Here is a 19,623-nt window from a genome sequence, read left to right as displayed (position 1 = left end):
AGGGCTGCTCAGCCCCAACCAGTGGGCACACGTGGGAGGGACAGAGTCCCCACAATGTCTGTGCCCAGATGGCAACGGAGGCCAAGGGGTTACACACACCACATGGCTGCAAGGCTAGGCACTGCATGTCCACACAGCAATTCATCAATGAATCCGAGAAGGAACAGGGCAATTAACACTGGGAGCAGGGGATAGACTAACTAAGCACATGCTGTCACTCTGCTAACAGGGCTGCCTGTGCCTGTTTGTTTGGCTCCTGTTTCTATGGAGGTAGGGGCCATGTCGAGGGGTCAGCTCAATGCTCTGGTTATTTGTATCTACCCAAAATGCTTTCTTACCCTCTCAGGGCCCAAGGAGACAGCCAGGGGCTAACTGGGGACTGCTCAGCCTTTGGGAGCTGTGTTCTTTTGGGGGATAAGAGAACACAGCCTTCCTACCACAGCCAAGTGCTGGAGGCACCAGTCGCCTTTGCTGGATCAGGCAAAGCTCATAGAGGGCCCTGGGCAGTGACAATGTCCAGCACTGTGTCCCCTGTGCGCTGTGGCTGCGGAGGAAATGAGCTCGACAGAGGCTGCAGTCCCAGCAGCACACAGCCCCTCACCAGCCCCTTCCCTACAAGTCCAGGAGCTTGGTCGAGCTGCATTATCAACCCCAAAATAAGCTCCCAATAAATATGTCAATAAGAGGTCTTTGTTCCCTCGGAAAAGGGCTTCCCATGAGGCAAGCCAGCCTGGCACTGAGGGTTATCCCAGGACAGTGATTTCTCCCCTGGCCGTGATTATGCAAGGCTCGGAGTTATTCCTGGGGCTGCCACGTGAGAGGTGAGCTCCAGGCACAGCAGCAATCCCAGCGCCGCCTCCCCTGGCACCCAGCACCTGTGCCTGCACAGTGACAGCAGCAACCCACCCAGGAGAGACAGCTGGAGAGGCAGGGGCAGCGAGACCCCTGCCTCCATCTCCAGCACAGAGGGGGCACCTTCTGCAGGGAAGGGGGGTCTGGTGCCCACCCATGGCTTGCAAACCATGGAGCAGCTCTTGGAGCAGGGAATGCTACACACCAGTCTTGCCCATGCATTTACTTACCCTGCTCTCCTCCTTAGGCATGGCACTGGCCATGGACTGCTCCTGTGCCCCTCGCCGCAGCTCTGTGTGTGACGCTGGCCCTGCAGCAGCTGCCCCAGCGCTCTGGCATGACCAGCCACCACCTTCAGCACCCAGAGTAGGTCTGTGGAATAACCGACCTGCTGAGAAAATAGAGAGCCCGTTCCTTTGAAGTTAATGAGTTGTGAAAGCCTTTGAAAGCAGAGCCTTGTTTATTTACTCCCCACAGCTCATGTGGATGAAGCACGCAGTCACCCTGAGCACTGCTAATTTGAATGGAAGATCAAACATGAGGCTCTGCCCCGTCGGAGGACTGAGAGCTGCCCTGGCCTCCTCACTGCCCAGTGCAGGGAGAGCCTCCAACAAACCCAGGGCAGTCCATGGGCTCTCAGGTGGGGTTTATGGACACAAGCACCAAATAAGCCACCAGGCTGACAGAGAAATTCAGAGTCCTGGGTGCAAAGCACCCAGCCTGAGCATTTCACTTCAACACCAGAATTCAGCTGTGATCCCTCCTGCGGACAGCAGCACCCTCCCTCCCAGGGCTGGCACTGAGCCCCTTGTTCTCATCCTGAGTTTCAGCCCCAGCCTGCCCAGCACCACAGCCAAGACCTGCACATTCACAGGAACATCATGCCTGCCACCTCCTCCCTTTCCCTCCCCATGAGAGCAGGACACTCAGGCTCCTGTCTTTGTGTAGAAACAACCCAGTAACAGAGAAAATCTCCCAAAACGGCCACAGCAGAGCATCCAGCACTCTGCCCACTGTGATGGGTCTTCTAAACAAATTCACAGCCTTCCACAGTCTATAAATATCAGCCTTTTCAGTGCCACCACTCTGGGGATAAGCTGTAATGCAATATTCTGTGTGGGCACTCGGACAAAAGGACAGCACCCCACCAGCACCAGCTTTCTGTCACTGCAGTTTTCTGAAGTATAATTGGATTATAACCGTGTGTGAGCTTCTAGCCCCTGTTTCTCTCAGGCTGGGGAAGTCTCTCTCTAATCTGAACAACGAGAATAGGAAGGAAAGAACAGAATGAGCTGAGCTGGCTCATGGGGAGGGGGCAGCTGAGGGCTCTGGCAATGGGGAAAGGACTTTGATGGATAATGGGGTTTACAATCGCAGTAATTAATCAGGTATATCGCTAAAGTGGACAATGAGAGGTGACCAAAATGCCTGCTCACCTCCATGGTGTGGAAGGAGCACAGGCAAGAGGGAACTGCCAGGCAAGGCTGGTTTTCACCAGCTGTCAGTGACCGGTTTTAGGGTGATGAAGGAAGGAAAGCTGAGAGCCCAGGGCAGCTCATCCACGCGCCCTCCCCGTCCCACAGGCACAGGTGACAGAGGCACGAGGGGAAGGGAGGGCAAAGGGCTGTGTCTGAGCTTGGGCACTGATACTCGATGGCGGCTCTCGCTGTGGCCAGCACCATCCCGGGGAGTGTATCTGTGTCCCTGTCCCCAGACCGTTGCCTGCGGGTCCCCGGGCACCCGTGGGGTCCGCACCGCCTCCTCCCCATGGCGGGGACCGTCCCGGCCGCCTCGCCAGCTCCCGGCAGGGCGATCTCGGTGCGCTGCCCGCTCCTGCCCGCCCCTGCCCGCCCCGGGCGGGCGCGGGGCCCAGCGGAGCGCGGCTCCCCCGCGGTTTCCCACCCAGCAGTGACACCTGGCGGGGGCAGCGCTGGCGGAGCCTGCCCCGGCCCCCGCATCTACATCCCGCATCCTGCATCCCGCATCCTGCATCCCCATCCTGCATCCCCATCCCCATCCCTATCCCCATCCCGCATCCCACATCCCCATCCCGCATCCTGCATTCCCATCCCGCATCCCGCATTCTGCATCCCCATTCTGCATCCCCATCCTGCATACCCATCCCCATCCCGCATCCCCATCCCGCATCCCGCTGAGCCCCTTCCCCGGGCGGGGCCCGACGGGGCGGCCGCGAGCGGCGGCTCCCGGCGCATCCCCGCGGGCGCGGGCGCGGTGGTGGGAGCGGCCCCGGTGCGGGGCGGCGCGGGGGCAGGAGCCCGGAGGGGGCTGTCCGACGTGCCCTCGGGGAGGCGGGGGTCGGTCCGGCCGGAGCGGCGGCTCCGCGCCTCTGACTCTGCCCAATGAGAGCCCGCAGCACGGCGGGCGCCGGCAATATTTGGCCGCGGCCCCCGCGCTCCCATCCCCAGAGCGCCCTCGCCCTCCGCGCAAGGCCCTCCATGGCCCGGCCCGGCCCCGCCGCCCGCCCCGCGCCGCTCGGGGGGCGCGGGCCCCGCTGAGCGCCCCCGGCCCCGCGGGGAGGGACCCGCGCCCGCCGCCCCCCGCGGCAGCATGAGCCCGGGCGCGGGGGCCCAGCCGGGGCTCGCTCAGCAGCGCGGAGCCGGCGGACGCGCCGCGGGGCCGTGACGGGCAGTGCCCCGAGGGGAGCGCGGGCAGGACCCCCTTCCCCGGTCGTTTCTCCGTCTGGACCCCGCCCCGGAGAGATATGCTCAGCCCAAACCGCCTGGAAGCGTCTCCTGGGATTGCCGTGGCCCCCGGGCGTACGGAGTGCGGAGCCTTCCCTCGGACGGCGGGCGCGGCCCCCCGGCTTTGCCTTCCCCTCGTCCTCCTGCTGCTCGCCCTGACGCCCCGCGCCGACTCCTCGTGGTGGTGAGTGAGTCCCGGCCGCGGCGCCGCCGCCCCGACGGTCCCCGGGCACCGCGGGCGGGAGCGGGACGGGGATGGAGATGGAGACGGGGATGGAGATGGGGACGAGAACGGGAATGGCCGGGAACGGGGACAGGGCGGGGACGTGGATGGGGATGGGGACGGGGAAGACCGACCAGGGGACGCGGCAGCGCCGGCGGGAGCGCAGCGAGCCCCGCAGCGCCCGACGTGCGGCCGTGGGAGCCGGCGGGACCGGCCGGGCCGTGCGGGCTCCCCGCGGCTCCACCTGCGCGGCTCCGGCCGCGTCCCGGGCTCCCGGAGCGGAGCGGGGCCGCCCCGGGGCCGGTACCGAGTCCTTCTCCGGGGCGCCGTCACCCGAAAACGCCGCCGCTCCCTCCCTGGGGATGGGACTCGCCGCAGGGACATCCGGGTCTGTCGGGGGCCGAACCCCGTGCGCTGTGCCGCCCCTGACAGCCTTCCCTCCCCGGACACGGCGAGCAGGAGCAGGAGGATGAGCCCCTCGGTGCGGTTCGGGCAGGGGAAGCGCCGGCGGCTCGGATCCGCTGATCCACCCCGGCCCCGCCGGAGCTCCCATCCCCGCGGGCTGCAGTTATTTACTCTGCGCCTGGGAAGCGAAGAAAGTTGATGTCCCCCTTCCTTTAGATAAGATGAGGCTTTGTAAGAGACAGAAATGACGCCATAACAAAAACCTTCTGGAAATTAGTCCCCTCCTGCCCCGGTTCGTGTAACAATGAAAATTCATCTATTCAGAATGACAGTAATTAGGAAAACAAGGATCGAGAAGTTTTCCAAGTGACCCTGTGCTGTTTCAGTAGTTCAGCAACACTAGAGAAAAAAAATAGTTGGCTGCAGTAAAGTTCTCAGTGTCCCCCACCCTGTAAAAGTCCTCTCTAATCTTGTGGAAAACAATGTTTTCCATGCCAATCTCATCATCATTAACAGATCACGGTGGATGAGGCAAAATTTAATCAAATTCAACCCATCGGCCACTGGTAGAAAACGGTAGTTTCTGGAAATTCTCAGCTACCGTGGAGCGCTCTGTAAGGGGCCGGGAGCACTTAATAGCCATGCAGATAGCACAAGTATTCCCGGTGTTTGAGAGCACGTCTGGGCGTGTGGCGGCCCCGGCCGGGCTGGCATCCCTCGGAGAGCGATTCCAGGGTGAGAGGGGCTGGTGGGAAAGCTGTGGGGCTCGGAGGGAGCGGGAGCTCAGGGGACAGGCTGCTGGGGCACCTGGCGGCAACTGAGCACAAAAGCAGCTTCTTCAAGAGACCAGAAAATGCTTTGGGGGACAAACAGAAAGTAGAAAGAGCAAGGCTTTTCACAGCCATGCCAGAGGAACTTTCCCGAAGCCTGGTCAGCTGAGGGGAACTGGAATCACTGGGAGAGAAAATGAGTCACTGTTGGGGAGTCTCAGGTTCATACAAGCACTGACCTGGCTTCCAGAGCCAGCTCTGCCCCAACCCAGCAGGGCAGGTGAAGGCAGGATTGCTTCTGTGGGCAAGGTGAGGCTGCTCAAATGTGAAAAGCTGAGGAGGGAAGGAAAGGACAGTGGAGAAGTTGGATTATTTCCATTATCACAGAGGCTGGAGAAAGAGAGGTTCGTTAGAGCTGAGGAGTGGGTGCAGGGATAACATGGCTGGGAAAAAAGGAGGGATGGAGCAGTCACAGCATCATCTGCCCGGGGCTGGGCAGTTCTGGTAACACACGTGCTGCAGGGTGGGAATTCCTTCTTTAGGAGGGGAGTTAAAACCACCTATTGCCCGCGCCGTACCCCGCTGCCCCCAGCACGGCCGCCGCCGCCTGCCCTCCCTGCGGGCGCGTGGCGCTTCCCAGCGAGCGGGAGGAAAACCGGCCTCGCTCAAAGCGCAGGAGCTGCGGCTTGTTTGGGGGAAGCTGCATTTAGCTCCCGCAGCAGTTTGTGTTCTCAGCTTGCAGGCTGATCCCGGCTGGCAGCTCAGGGAGAGGAGAGGAGAGGAGAGAGGAGAGGAGAGGAGAGGAGAGGAGAGGAGAGGAGAGGAGAGGAGAGGAGAGGAGAGGAGAGGAGAGGAGAGGAGAGGAGAGGAGAGGAGAGGAGAGGAGAGGAGAGGAGAGGAGAGGAGAGGAGAGGAGAGGAGAGGAGAGGAGAGGAGAGGAGAGGAGCCGAGCCGAGCCGAGCCGAGCCGAGCCGAGCCTGGGGAGCTGTGCTGGGAGCCGGGCAGCCCCACGGCCCCAGCCAGGCACTGCGCCTCTGGCCGTTGTTACCAAACTGTATCGGTCCCAAGTACCTCAAATACATGACTTTAAAACAAAAACAACTAGAAATGGAATATATTAAACTCTTACGGTTCACACTTTCAATTGAGCTTTCTCTTCTGGAAAGCAGAGCATTCCTAAGAAAAGCCTAAACTGCACCGAGTGCTGTTGTGCTGGACGGGTCAGTCCTGATAAAATTGCGTGTTTAGATGAAATTGTGGTTTACTGAAAATGGTTTCAACCAGCTGTGGTTTGGGAAAAAACTTATTCAGTGATTTGCATAGGTTTCCAAGCACATCTTTAGCACCACTGATATTACAGTAAATACATTTGGTGGTGCATCATCCTTCCTTATTTTAATTATTATTGCCAAATTCTTCTAGGGATTCACACACAATAAACTTGGAGAACTGGAGGAAATGCTTCTCATTTTCAGAGTCAAGTTTTTAAGTAGTTTTATAGGAAAATTTGGTCTCCTCTGATCACAGTACATGGAAAGGAAATATCAACCAAATGTTTCTTCTAAACAACTGCAAATTATTAATTTTCAGTGACGTCAGGCATGGCCCAACCGCTTCACATAAACGCCAGGAATTGGTGAACTTTGGCATCCAAAAGAGTGGCTGTGTGTGTGTGTGCACGTGCTCGGAGCACAGCGGAGGGGACAGGTTGGGGACAGTGTGGTTTTGGCCTGTGTGGTTGTGGCCAGGCTCTGTGACTAACGGTGACAGCGGGGTGGCGGTGGCTGTGGCGGGCAGCACCCTCGCTCAAATGCTTCCAAACTCCAAAGTGTTCCTTAGCAACAAAATACCAGCTGAAACACAGACAGAAATTAGGAAGGAATGCAACGGGAAAATCCCTAAATCCCGTTTACACTTGCGTGCACTGGCAGGGAGAGCAGCATCGTCTGGGGGATGGCGCTGGCAGGGCTGTGCCCCGCGCCGCCAGAGCCGCCGGGCCCCGAAAGCGGCCCCCGAAATTCCTTGGGAAAGATTTGGGAGATTAGACAAATGTTGCTTATAAACATAAACTGTGCAATAAACAAACTTGTTGTAAATAACTAAGTAGAGTTTGCTCGCTATTGAGAGCCCGGCGAGCTGTTCTGGTGTGGAAAGCCATTCTAAAATTAAAGGTTTGGTTAAAGAAAAATGTACACAAAGCCCTGCGTACCCCCCTGCATCCCACCCTCACACACACCCACTCTCCTGCAACCCACACAGACCCCCCCAGCTCCCCAGCACACCAAATCCTTGTTAGCTAACTTGTTTATTGCTAACCACAGCCCTTGGAAACTACAAATATTTAATTTCATTTGGCATTAGAACAGATGGGAGGCATCAGGCTCCCAAAGAGATAAAACAAATCTGTGGAAGGAAGAGGATTGCAAGTTTGGGTGTGTGTTGGAGAGCATGTGGGAGCCTGGCAACCACATGGGGCTACTAATGGTGCTGTCAGGATACGGGGGCTCCAAGAGAGCTGCTGCATCCCGGGGTGTGATGCACATATGAGGATTTTGAGGGATGACCAGTCCAGAGCCAGGCAGCCATCATGGTCCAGCTCCCTTCCTTGGCCAGGGAAGGAGGAGTGTGTTTCTGGGCATGGAAAACATACCCAGAGAAGCCCTGGATGTGGCTCTGGCCAAGGGTTTGGTGAGGAGACCCCCAGTGCAGATGGAGAAGGACACATTCCCACCAGGATGGGCTGCTGGCTGTGCTCCCACTGGTGCTGTCCTCCGGGATCTGCCTGTATTCCCACTGAGGCTCCAGTGCTGTCCGTGCGCAGCTGCAGGATGGGCACAAGGAGTGATGGAAAAACGGAGCCACAACGTATGTGTGGATACAGGATACAGGAGAGAGAGGCTCATTTAAGCAGGCATCATACTAAGGTGTGTGGGAGGGGAAATAGCATCAATAGGAATGTTTGAAATCAAGCCAAGGGAAAGACAGCTGCATGGAGGAGCTGCAGAGCCCACGTGTAACCAACCCTCTGCGGGTGCTGCTCCTCCCCTCCGTGCCAGCCTCAGCTGGGCAGACCCACAGCAGCCCGGGGGCTTTGCTCACACAGGGTCTGGCAGGCTGTGTGGGGGCTCCAGGGGCTGTAGCTGTGATCCCATCCTGGGTGTCCACAGCTGTGATCCCATCGTGCGTGTTGGTAGCTGTGGTCCCATTCTGTGTGTCCACAGCTGTGATCCCATTCTGTGTGTCTGTAGCTGTGATCCCATTCTGTGTGTCCGTATCTGTGATCCCATCGTGCGTGTTGGTAGCTGTGGTCCCATTCTGTGTGTCCACAGCTGTGATCCCATTCTGTGTGTCTGTAGCTGTGGTCCCATTCTGTGTGTCCACAGCTGTGATCCCATTCTGTGTGTCTGTAGCTGTGATCCCATTCTGTGTGTCCATCCTCTGTGCGTCCACAGCTGTGATCCCATCCTGTGCCCTGCGGGAGCCTCTGCCACCAGAGCCAAGCAGCTCATCACCCTTTCAGTCTTGGCACGGCTGCAGGCATGATACAGAATCACAGAATCACAGAATCACGGAATCACAGAATGGTTGGAAGGGACCTTAAAGCATCTATTTCCAGCCCCTTTGCCATGGGCAGGGACAAAGCTCCAGGAGCTGACCTTGCCACCTCCAGGGGGAGAGGACGTGCAGCCCTGGGGACACGGCGATCTGCGGCGCTGTCAGTTTGCTGTTGCAGTCTCTGCATGGCAATAAAAGCAGGAGGTCAGTGACCAGGAAGTCTTTATCCCGAGGCGCTCCGCAGCTCCGGCTGTCCAGGCAGCCATGCTGTGAAAAATAAGTTTTAAAGTAATGTCAGACTGACGGAGAATGAACCCCGTGGCCTTTGCAGCAGCCCTGGTGTTCTTGGTTAGGGTGGATGGAACAGATGGGTTCTCTCAGTCACTCTGAGCAGTTATAATAATCCTAACTGTGCTGCTCAGTCCATTTTTCATTAGGGTCACTTTCACCTATGGGAAATCTTTCTCAGAAAGAAGTGAAGAAAGAAAAAAATCCTTCTGCTCTTCCAAACTCATTAGCTTTTGCTATTACCAAAAGTGATTTCCGCAGTGCCATGAGGAGATCTGTGCTGGGCCAGAGCCCATGGAATCAGAGCTTCTTCTTGGAGCAGCCCACACCCAACACACAGGATATGCCATGGAAAAGAGGATTGTACATCCAGCTTTATCACCTGAGGCTGTCTTACCTCCCCATCTTTTAGCAAAGGGCTTTGAGATTTGGGGAGAAAAAAAAAAATTGGTTCTTAAGGGTAAAGCATAATTTTAATGAGCAAATTATTTTGTATTCATGCACCAGCAACAATGTCCCTGAGGAACAGCTTTAACCTAGTGCTGACCAAAGTTTTCAGACCTCAGTTTTCAGGTTACTGTTATGCAAGATGCCAACAGCAAAATCTCCCACATCTGCCCAGGGGACAAGAGACTGCATCACCCATCTGCTCCATCTCCCCAGGAGCTCAGAGTTTCAGTCCTCCCCACAGAAACTACATCCCAAAGATTGCACAGGGTGCAGGAAAGCCACAGAGAGGCCACTCTGAGCAGGATCTGAAGGCAGACAACTTTAAAAGAGGGATGCACAAGAAAGAGAAAGATGGTGCAGAAAATAAAAAATGTCCCCTGAGTGGCACTGCTAGTGGCTCAGCATTATGATATTAAAAATTATTGAAGTGAGACTAAGGCTCTCAACATGCAGAGTAGTGGCTGTAAGTGAGGAAATTAGGACTATTAATCACTCAAAGGCGTTAACAATTCCAGCAGGCCAGGATGGCCCTGTTCCCAGTGGGGCTTAATAAAATACTCAGGGTTTGTAATACTAAAATAATATCTCAGATGTTTATAGCACCTTGCAGCCCAAAGTGCTTGGCAGTTGGCTGTAAATTGTCTGCCACGGCAGGGAGAGCACAGGAAGGAAGGTGCAGCATCCCTGGAAGTATGCAAAGAACTCGGGGAGGTGAAATGCTGCCAGGCATGATGGAATTTGCTCTTTAGCAGGCAAAGAGGGATGTTGGATTTGATCCTATCTGCACAAGCTGTCTCCAATAGCTGCCTAGGGCTTTCCAGCCTCCCTCCAAAATACAATTTCATGAGGATCCAGTGGGATGGGAGGACACCAGAAGCCAGGGTAGTTACAGAGCAATGGGGAACTGAATCACTCTTCCCAGGGGATGGACTCCAACAGCCTCTGGTGCCACCAAGAAGCCAAACCATGTTCTCTTCTCAGCCTCAGAGCTCTCAGCAGACCCCAGAGACTGTCCAGAACCCCTGGGAGCAGCTGGGGGTAAAGCTGTGACAGTGGTTTTAGTTAAGCTTAGCTTCTATTAATCTAATTTAAAACTGCGCCTTTAATGGTATTGGTGCAACCCGCAATAGGAATTTATGACATTTCAAGCAGCTGTTTTAATTCAGAGCACTAAAATGTAGATTTATCTGAGAATGGCAATTCCAAAGATTTCCCTATTAAAATCTTGTTCAAATAGGTTTTCCAATGCCTTATGAAATGGCAAAAAATCAAGTCTTAGCTAAAGCAGTGTCTAGTACAAATTTCATTGAATTAGGGCACCCACTTTGCAGGAGCACCTTGGTATTATGGAAGAGCGACAGGACAGTTTCCGATTCCATGTAATTTTATGAATTCCCATTAAATTGATTTCTTTATTTCAAAACCCCGTTTTCCAAGAGACTCTTCCCAGTGATCTCTGGGGAGGAGCTGTGCATTCTGTCACCTGAGCAGGGGGCAGAGGCAGCACAAGGAGCTGAGGGCTGGTGTGGGAAGTACAGGAGCCGGACACAGAGCCGGCCATGGAGGGGCTAGCCCAGCCTGCGCGCCACCAGCTAAAGAGATGCGTCTGCCTCTGATTTGCATGTTTATCTTAGAAGCAATTTAGGTTTCTCCTTGTTTACAAGAGCCAAAGTCAGCAGACTCTCCACAAGAACAACAGCTTGGAGGCAGCATGTGACGGGAGTCTCCTGTTCCACTCGCGGATTGGGATGGGCTCTGCATGCAGCTGCATCTCTGCATGCAGCCCTGCAGCTCGCAGGGAGGGACAGGAGCCTTCACCCCGCAGGCTACACAAGCACCTGCCGTGGAAGATAAGGTCTCCATGCTCAGCTGCCTTTGCTGCCCTGTGAGCAGCAGGGAAGGGACAGCGGGAGGGATGGCGCAGGTCCCGCAGCACGGCCCCACACACCAGATCCAGGGAAAATGGGAAATGCAACTTGGAAAAGCTTGGAATGGCACACTGATGGGCAGGAGGTGACCCTGCAGCACTCCTGATTGCACCATGCAGCCCAGGGTGGTCAGAGGGGTTGTGCCAGCCCCTTTGTACCCAAGCTGGGCAAACAGCTCTGCGCTTGGCAAAGGGTGATGCCAGGGCTTCACACACCCTCAGGAGGCAGCAGCATATGGAATCCTGTTGGACAGGGTGGGGGATTGTTATCCCCACATGCACTTAATTTTCCACTCCCTCCTTCCCTGCCTCCCAGCTCCTTCTCACGGCAGGCTGTCCAGCTCCTGCCTCTCCCCTCCCAGCCCTGAAGTCCAGGCCTGAGTAGCCTCCAGCATGAGGAGTAGTTATCTCTCACAGACTTTTCTGAACTCAGGGCTTGGGTTTTGTGGGATTTTCAACTACAAAAATGCAGATTACCCCAGAGTACAGCACTGCAGCAGTGTGCCACTTCCAGCACAGCTTCGTTTGATTGAAAACAAAGTTCTGATAAGGCAGCTGGGGACTTCTCGGAACATCCATTGTGTTTCTCATTGCAGTATTTTTAAAATGTCACAGATTTTGAGAAATAAAATTAGAAGGGATGCTTTCATCTGTCCAAAACAAATGTTTGGGTTTTTTCCCTCCCAAAACTCTGCTTGGCAGAATTTTCTGCTGTTCCTCGTCTTGCTCCATTTCAGAGTAACTGAACTCTACTGGAGCATTTCTCACCAAGTGGAAGCTCTCGTCTTTGCCGAGACAAGCGCAGCCTTTCCAGGTCATGGGAGGAATTTTCCCTTTGGTTGTGTGTTAGATTTCAGCACATGAACTCTGATGGAGGCCTGTAGGTGCTGTGTAAATGTGCTGCCACAGGCAAAGGGAGATGCACCACTGGCCCTTGTGGGATGCACATGGCGAGCTGCTACTGCAGCAGTTGGTGCCCTGTGCTCTGCTCTCCCTCCACTTTCTCCTGCTGATAATGTTTGCTCTGATCTGGGTATTTGGCAGGAGAATTAAGGAGAAGTAATTAGCTTCCAGTGTGAAAAAGGGAGTGCCTGGTGTTTATCTTGTCTGGAGGGTTTCCCTTGATCTCGGTCTCCCAGGGGATGGTGTGAGTGCTTTATCCATCACTCTCCGGTCCGGGAGGCAGCTGCTGTGTCCCAGCCCACTCTCAGCCCTCAGCTGGGACTGGAGACCAGTGCTCCAGCCCCACAAGGTCCCTGGTGAGGGGCCCATCACAGAACATTTTACCTTTCTCAGCATCACTTTTCTCCAGCAAAGAGGAGCTTGGCCACTTCTGAACTTCTATCGTGCAGCCTGCTGCCTCCCAGCATCTCATCACTGCCTTGCCAGCACAGGCAGGGGTAAGCCAGCCATCCCCATCCCTGCTGGGCAGGATGAATTCAGGGCTGGGGAGCTGACCATGCCCTGGGGAAAGAATTCTGCAGTCCCACTCGATGTCACCGTGCCACCATCCAGCTGGTGGCATGCTCCTCTGCCCTGTCCCCATGGGAAGGAAGGGGCTGCTCTCAGCCTGGCACGAGCAAGGCACTGAAGCATCCCCAGTCAGCAGTGCTTGAGGAGCTCCTGTTGGCTTTTCTTTCCCAAACAGCTTCTGCCACTCCCCTGTTGCTCTGCCTCAGGATGAGAGGCTGGTGAGCATGCTTGTGACAATAAAGCTCACTGCCCCTTGGAGTCTGGCTTTGCAAAGCCATGGGGAGCTGGGTTTATTATCCTCAGCTCCAGCCCGGGATGACCTTGTGCTTCTGCCAGCATTTAAACAAAATATTTTAAAAGAGGGAGCAGATCCCATTGCTTTCTGTGCTTGCAGGGCTTTCCTGAGCCTGGGAGCTCTCTCTGGGGTGGATAGAACTGAGAGAACATGTCCAGAGACAGACAATGAAATATTGTCCAAGCTTATTGCTTTTTATTATTATTGAAGGAAGGTTTTTGCTTCCAGTCTGAGGGTTAGAAAAAATCTGAATATCACCCAAACCTCATCCCTTCCAGCCAGAATCCCAGCTCTGCGCTCTGCAGCAGAAATCATCCTCAAGCACAAGCAGCCAGAGGGGTGAGCGGGTGGTGCAGGCAGGAGCCGACCGGGATGGAAAATTCCACATTGCTGCCATTGTCGGGATGGGGAGAGTGCGGGGCAGAGCTCAGGTCCCTCCCCCGTGGCTGTGGAAAGCTGCCCATGGGCTCAGCCAGGCTCCGGCAGGCGGCTCTTTGTGCCTTGTCTGTCTGTCTGTCTGTCTGTCTGTCTGCTCCGAGTCCTGCTCTCTCCCCACAGCTGCGGGACACAGGTGGGATGCAGGCAAGGTGGGAGCCACAGCAGAGTTCTGCCAGTTATGGAGCTTCAGGGCACAAGACTGAATGTCCAGGAGATGCACAGAGAGAAATCGACAGCTGGGGGACAACTGTGTGTGAGGAGCGCAGCACCAACGGGTGCAGCCTGCTCCTCTTCCTCCCTCACCTGCGCATCCGCAGGTGTCTGTGCCATGGACATTCCTGACAAATGCAGGCAGGAGAAAGGGCAGAGGCTGCAGGAGCCCCCCTGGGCTCAGCTGGGCTCCATCCTGCTGTGCTCAGCAGGGCTGGGCGACAGCACGGGGCTGGCATGTTGGGAAGAGGCTGGGAGGGAGATTTTGCACATCAGCAAGTTCTCTGCTGCTGCCCCAGGAGCTGACACAGGCCAGGCTTATGGGAGGCATCCATGACTCACAGCACCCAGAGCTGGCTGTCTGCGGGGGGAGATGGGCTCCACGGACTCCCTGCTCCTTCCTGCAGTGATGCACACACTGAGAAAAGCTCTGCTTGCCCCTGGCTCATGCATCTTGGGATTACTTTATTAAACAAAAAGACTCATTGGGGTAGTGGAGGGGCAGCTCTGATCTCTGCTCTCGGTGACCAGGGACAGGAACCAAGGCAATGCCTGGAGCTGTGTCAGGGGAGGTTTAGCCTGGATATCAGGACAAGGTTCTTCCAGAAGGTGGTGGGGCACTGAAGGGGCTCCCCGGTGCAGTGGTCGTGGCCCTAAGGCTGCCAGAGCTCAAGAAGCGTTTAGCCAATGCTCTCAGTCACAGGGTGGGATTTTGGGGGTGTCCCGTGCAGGACCAGGAGTTGGACTGGATGATCCTTGTGGGTCCCATTCCACTGAGGGCATTCAGTGATGCTGGGACTGCCCTGTGCAGGCAGGGCAGTAACGTGGCACCCTTCTCTCCCGCAGGTACATCGGGGCACTGGGCGCGAGGGTGATCTGTGACAACATCCCCGGGCTGGTGAACAAGCAGCGGCAGCTCTGCCAGAGGTACCCTGACATCATGCAGTCGGTCGGGGAGGGAGCCAAGGAGTGGATTCGAGAGTGCCAGCACCAATTCCGGCACCACCGCTGGAACTGCAGCACCCTGGACCGCGACCACACCGTCTTCGGCCGGGTCATGCTGAGAAGTAGGTCCTGCCCTGTCCCCTTCCCACCACCCTGGGACTTCCCTTCCTGAGAGTCTCTCCTCCCCCTGGGCTGCCATGCCCGGTGGCTTGGATTACTCCCTGAGGAGAGCTTTGCCTTTCCTTGTAAATTAATCAAGTCGTAATGGGAGCGGAGCAGTGCGTTTGGAATAGCTGCACCAGATGAGATGGAGCAGGGGGAGCACTGGGGGAGAAGGGGGAAGGAGGAGACACCTCCGGAGAACAGGCGCATATGTAAACAGTAATGGGATATATAAATATTTGGAGAGCGGGGTTGGCCAGGACTCAGCAATTCACGTGGGAACTGGCTGTTCCCTCGCATGGCAAGGGAGGCAAGGCACAGATGCAGCTCCAGTCCCTGCTCCAGGCTCTGAGGTGGAGGAGGACCATGGCTGCGGGGCAGGTGCCAGCCCTGCACAAAGGACTGGGAGAGAACTTCCCCCTCCAGGTGAGAGACAGATACAACACAAGCAGGGATGCACCCCGGAAAGGTACCCAAGGAACAGAGAGGAAAGGCACGATGGGGACAGGGTGGGGCGGTTCCAGAGCAGGAGCAGCACCATGGGCTCCAGCTGCCCCGGCAGTGCTCTGGGAGCAAACAGGCCCTGGGAGCCAGCACAAGCCCCAGCACAGGCAGCAGCGCTGCAGGACAGATGCTGCTGCATCCCATGACGTGCTGGGAGCATCCAGCCATGTGGCCTGCAAATCAAAAGCGGCTGGAAGAGTCTTTGCACTCACAGCTCGTATGGAGGACATGTGAGTGCCACAGAAGGAGCCAGTGAGTGGGGGGCTTGCCCCTTGCTGGCGGGGGGATGGAGCAGCTGCCCGTGGGGTGGACAAGCAGCAGAGCCACAAGCCAGATGCCTGACCCAACTGGAGGAAGGGGACTGGAATGCTGAATGAAGCTTTCACCCCGCCGTGCTGCAGCCTGCTGCTCAGCCTCTCTGTTCCCATCACAGCACCTTTTCTCCTGCTCGCATCCTGTCCTGGCAAAGGATGGGGAATGATGAAAGCTCCTCGCCACAGCCCCATCCTGCGAGGCCCAAAGAGAGCTCTGCTGCCTTTGAAGTTGCTTTCAAAGGCTCTCGAAATGAAGACTAACATGGTTTTGATTTGCAGCTTCTTTTACAGCATTATAAAACCAGCTGCGAACTTGAACCAGAGACACAGAATAGCAGCAGCAAGCTGTGCTGTGCGGGAGGAGCCGCGCCCGGCCCGAGGGAGGCAGGGAGGGTAGGGAGGGAGGGCAGCCGCCCTGGCCCGAGGTGCTGGCTGCTCTCACCACCGTGGGCATGTGCCCTGAGCACTGCAGTCAGCCTGAAGGGCTCCAGGCCAGCCAGGGCCGGACACTGTGGTCAGCAGAGATGGCTGGGCTGGGCTTATCCACACACGGGATGGTGTCGCTCCCCAAGGCCCGGTTCCTCATGGGCTGCAGGCTCTTGGCACAGCCTGGCACGCTCACTCCCCATTCCTGTCTCGTTCCCCAAGGCCCGGTTCCTCATGGGCTGCAGGCACACCTGGCACAGCCTGGCACGCTCACTCCCCGTTCCTGTCTCTCTCCCCTGGCAGGCAGCAGGGAGGCCGCCTTCGTGTACGCCATCTCCTCGGCCGGGGTGGTCTATGCCATCACGCGGGCGTGCAGCCAGGGGGACCTCAAGGTGTGCAGCTGTGACCCGCTCAAGAGGGGCCGCTCCAAGGACGAGCGTGGGGAGTTCGACTGGGGCGGCTGCAGCGACAACATCAACTACGGCATCCGCTTTGCCAAGGCCTTTGTGGATGCCAAGGAGAAAAAGGTGAAGGATGCCCGGGCGCTGATGAACCTGCACAACAACCGCTGCGGGAGGATGGTGAGTGCAGCCCTGCAGCAGAGCCCAGAGCTCTGGGACCTTCCCGAGGGGACTGGGCAGCCAAAACAGCTTGGCCAGAGAAACGGGACCTTGGGCATCTTTGGAGGGCAGCTCCTGCTGTGGATAAGGCTGGATGCTGCCCTGCCTTGCCCTAGGGAATGGCAGGACCTCGCTCACCTTTGCCTCCTGTGTCCTTGCTGCTGCTGGCATTGGTGATCCCCATACACAGCCTCTGTCTCCCATCAGGAGCCCCATCCCACACAGCCAGGGGCTGGTAAGCTGCACCAGCAATGAGTGGACACTGCTGCAGTATCTGTGCCCAGGGTGACCACTGGTCCTCACCCATCTCTCTTCCCACAGGCTGTGAAGCGCTTCCTGAAGCTGGAGTGCAAATGCCACGGCGTCAGCGGCTCCTGCACACTAAGGACTTGTTGGCTGGCAATGTCAGATTTTCGAAAAACAGGGGATTACCTGAGGAAGAAATACAACGGGGCCATCCAGGTGACGATGAATCAGGATGGCACTGGCTTCACCGTGGCCAACAAGAACTTCAGGAAGCCCACAAAAACAGATCTGGTGTATTTTGAGAACTCACCTGATTACTGCGTGATGGACAAGTCAGCAGGTAAAACCTGGAGTCGTTACCCAAAAGCATCTCTTCCTCCCTTCCCAACAGGCCAGCATCTCCCAGCTAGCCCAGCCTGGGGGCTCAGCTCCTCCACTCAACCCATCTTTGGAGAGGGGGTTACCCAGACCCAAGAGTCCCCACAGCACCCCACACCTGCACAGGCAGGACTGCATTTGTCCAAAACCCCTCAGGCTTCTGGTCATCACAGAAGAGCCCATCTTCTGCAGCACAAAGCTCCTTTGAGCAGCCAACAGAGCCTGTTCCACACATAAGCTGCTCCTCTGAACACAGCCCGAGGCTGGGATGAGAGCAGGGACCCGGGGAGATGAGCAGCCTGGCATGCTGTGTTCCCACCCCAGGCTCCCTGGGCACGGCGGGGCGGGCAGGGAAGTGCAGGGACACAGGGATGTGACCACCCTGACCCGCTCCGTTTCCCCGCAGGCTCCCTGGGCACCCTGGGATGGGCGGGCAGGGAAATGCTGGCACACAGGGAGGTGAACACCCTGACCCGCTCCGTTCCCCCGCAGGCTCCCTGGGCACGGCGGGCCGCGTGTGCAGCAAGGCGTCCCGCGGCACGGACGGCTGCGAGGTGATGTGCTGCGGCCGCGGCTACGACACCACGCGCGTCACCCGCGTCACCAAGTGCGAGTGCAAGTTCCACTGGTGCTGCGCTGTGCGCTGCAAGGAGTGCGAGGACACTGTGGACGTGCACACGTGCAAGGCCCCCAAACGGGCCGAGTGGTTGGACCAGACCTGATGAGACGGGAGCACTGAGGGAAGAAGCCACTGCCACCCCCCTTGCAATTTTTTTTAAACCCCTGTGCCCTGAGGGCCACGATGTTCTGGGAGCTGTAGTTCAACTGCATGGCTTTTATTTAATTAATTCTCCAAAGCACTAAGGAAAGGACTACGGTTCCCAGGAGGTACTGTGGGCCCTTCGATGTGCTCAGCAAAACTAATCCCTGACCTAGCAGGAGGCTGCGATCCTTGCTTAAACTGTGAACCTGCAAAGGTTCTCTTGGCAAAGGGATGGTGCGACCAACAGAGACTCGGAGGACTGACCGTCGGGACGAGATGGCTGAGGAATCCTGCACCTCCCCAGAGAATCTGTTACAGTAAAGCTTCACCAGCGAAAAACACTAGTTCAGAATAATCCACTCTTGCAAAAGCATTCTTGCTTTTTCTTTTTTGCAAGGCCAGAGGAAGGGTGTTGTGAATTCGTAAGACAGTTCCATGATACCTGTGTTTCCCTGGAGCAGACCTGACACATCACTAACCCCACTGAGCAAAAGCCACCTCTGCACAAGGCTTGTGTCCCCAGCACAGGGAACAAGTGGAGCTGTAACCTGGAACTGAACTCTGAAGGACTGCACAGAGACAAAGGCCACCTCTAGATGCTGGTGGACACACGGGGCTTGAGAGAGCAAATGAAACCTGTGAACTTACTGGTAGGTTCTGAAGTCAACCATACAACAGCATCTCTGTACAACTGTCATGTGTATGTTGTGTATACTGCTTATTATTTTAAGTCAAAATTCATTATAAACCTGTACCAGAAAATTATGTCCTCTGCTTTTTGAATTCCTACTCACTCAGCTGAGCACATCCCCAGAACAGGAACCAGCCCACAGTGTTTCTCTTCCCTGCTATTTGCAGCTCCTGCTGTCCCAAAGCTTCCTACGGAGCTGAGCATCCAAAGCTCCAGGGAACCCTTTCTCAGCAGGATCACACTTCAGGTGCCCCATCCCCAAAAGTGTTCAAGGCCAGGTTGGACAGGGCTCGGACCAACCTGGTCAAGTGGAAGCTGTCCCTGCCCATGGCAGGGGGTGGAACAAGAAAGGTTTTACAGTCCTGTACCACTCAAACCATTCCATGGTTCTACAGCACAGGGTCAACAGGGGATGCTAGATAAACTTACAACTCTTTCCCATTAAAAAACCTCCAAACACTCAAAACATAATCAACTAAAATTGAAGCTGATCAGAGGAGGGGAAGGCAGCTGCAGAGTTGCTGGTAGGTAAGTTACAGGGATCCACCTCTCATCTCTACAAATTTCCTCTTTTCTCCACCAATTTGAGCAAGCAGATATTACAAAAATGCTTTACTTAGCATACAAATATTTTATAGAGTCTGGTCAAAAGGTCCTGATCCACACAAACAAATGGAATGTATAACAGTTGAACCTGGAAACGAAACTGACCCAGGTAAAAAAGAAAAATTATCTTAACCATTGCAATCCATGAGGCTGAGAGTGCTATTGCAGTTCCCCCACCAGAGCCAGGCTGCACATTGCCCCAGGCACGCTGTGCCTCCTCCCTGAGCCAGAAAAATGGGGTTAATTTTCCTAATACTGCTCAGCATTGTGCTGATGGGCAAGGGTGTTCCACACAGAGGAAGTTTTCATGGAAGTCCCAAACTTGTAACAATAAGAGAGGCCAAGTCAACAGGGCCATTCACCTGCATTTTGCTGGGGTC

General features: G+C 56.1%; 1 protein-coding gene across 1 annotated transcript; it reads left to right on the top strand.

Moving 5' to 3' along the window:
* The first annotated feature begins 3,263 nt into the window (after positions 1 to 3,263).
* Positions 3,264 to 18,699, top strand: WNT2B (Wnt family member 2B). Its single transcript, XM_064733172.1, has 5 exons — positions 3,264 to 3,738; positions 14,435 to 14,655; positions 16,243 to 16,520; positions 16,881 to 17,145; positions 17,676 to 18,699. The coding sequence occupies exons 1-5, from the start codon at positions 3,575 to 3,577 to the stop codon at positions 17,903 to 17,905; spliced, it is 1,158 nt and encodes a 385-aa protein (XP_064589242.1). The 5' UTR covers positions 3,264 to 3,574; the 3' UTR covers positions 17,906 to 18,699.
* The last annotated feature ends 924 nt before the right edge of the window (positions 18,700 to 19,623 follow it).

The sequence above is a fragment of the Zonotrichia leucophrys genome, chromosome 26 (assembly GCF_028769735.1).
Source record: "Zonotrichia leucophrys gambelii isolate GWCS_2022_RI chromosome 26, RI_Zleu_2.0, whole genome shotgun sequence".
NCBI lineage: Eukaryota > Metazoa > Chordata > Aves > Passeriformes > Passerellidae > Zonotrichia > Zonotrichia leucophrys.
The sequence above is the reverse complement of the archived record's forward strand: the minus strand, read 5'-3'. Positions and strand labels throughout refer to the sequence as shown.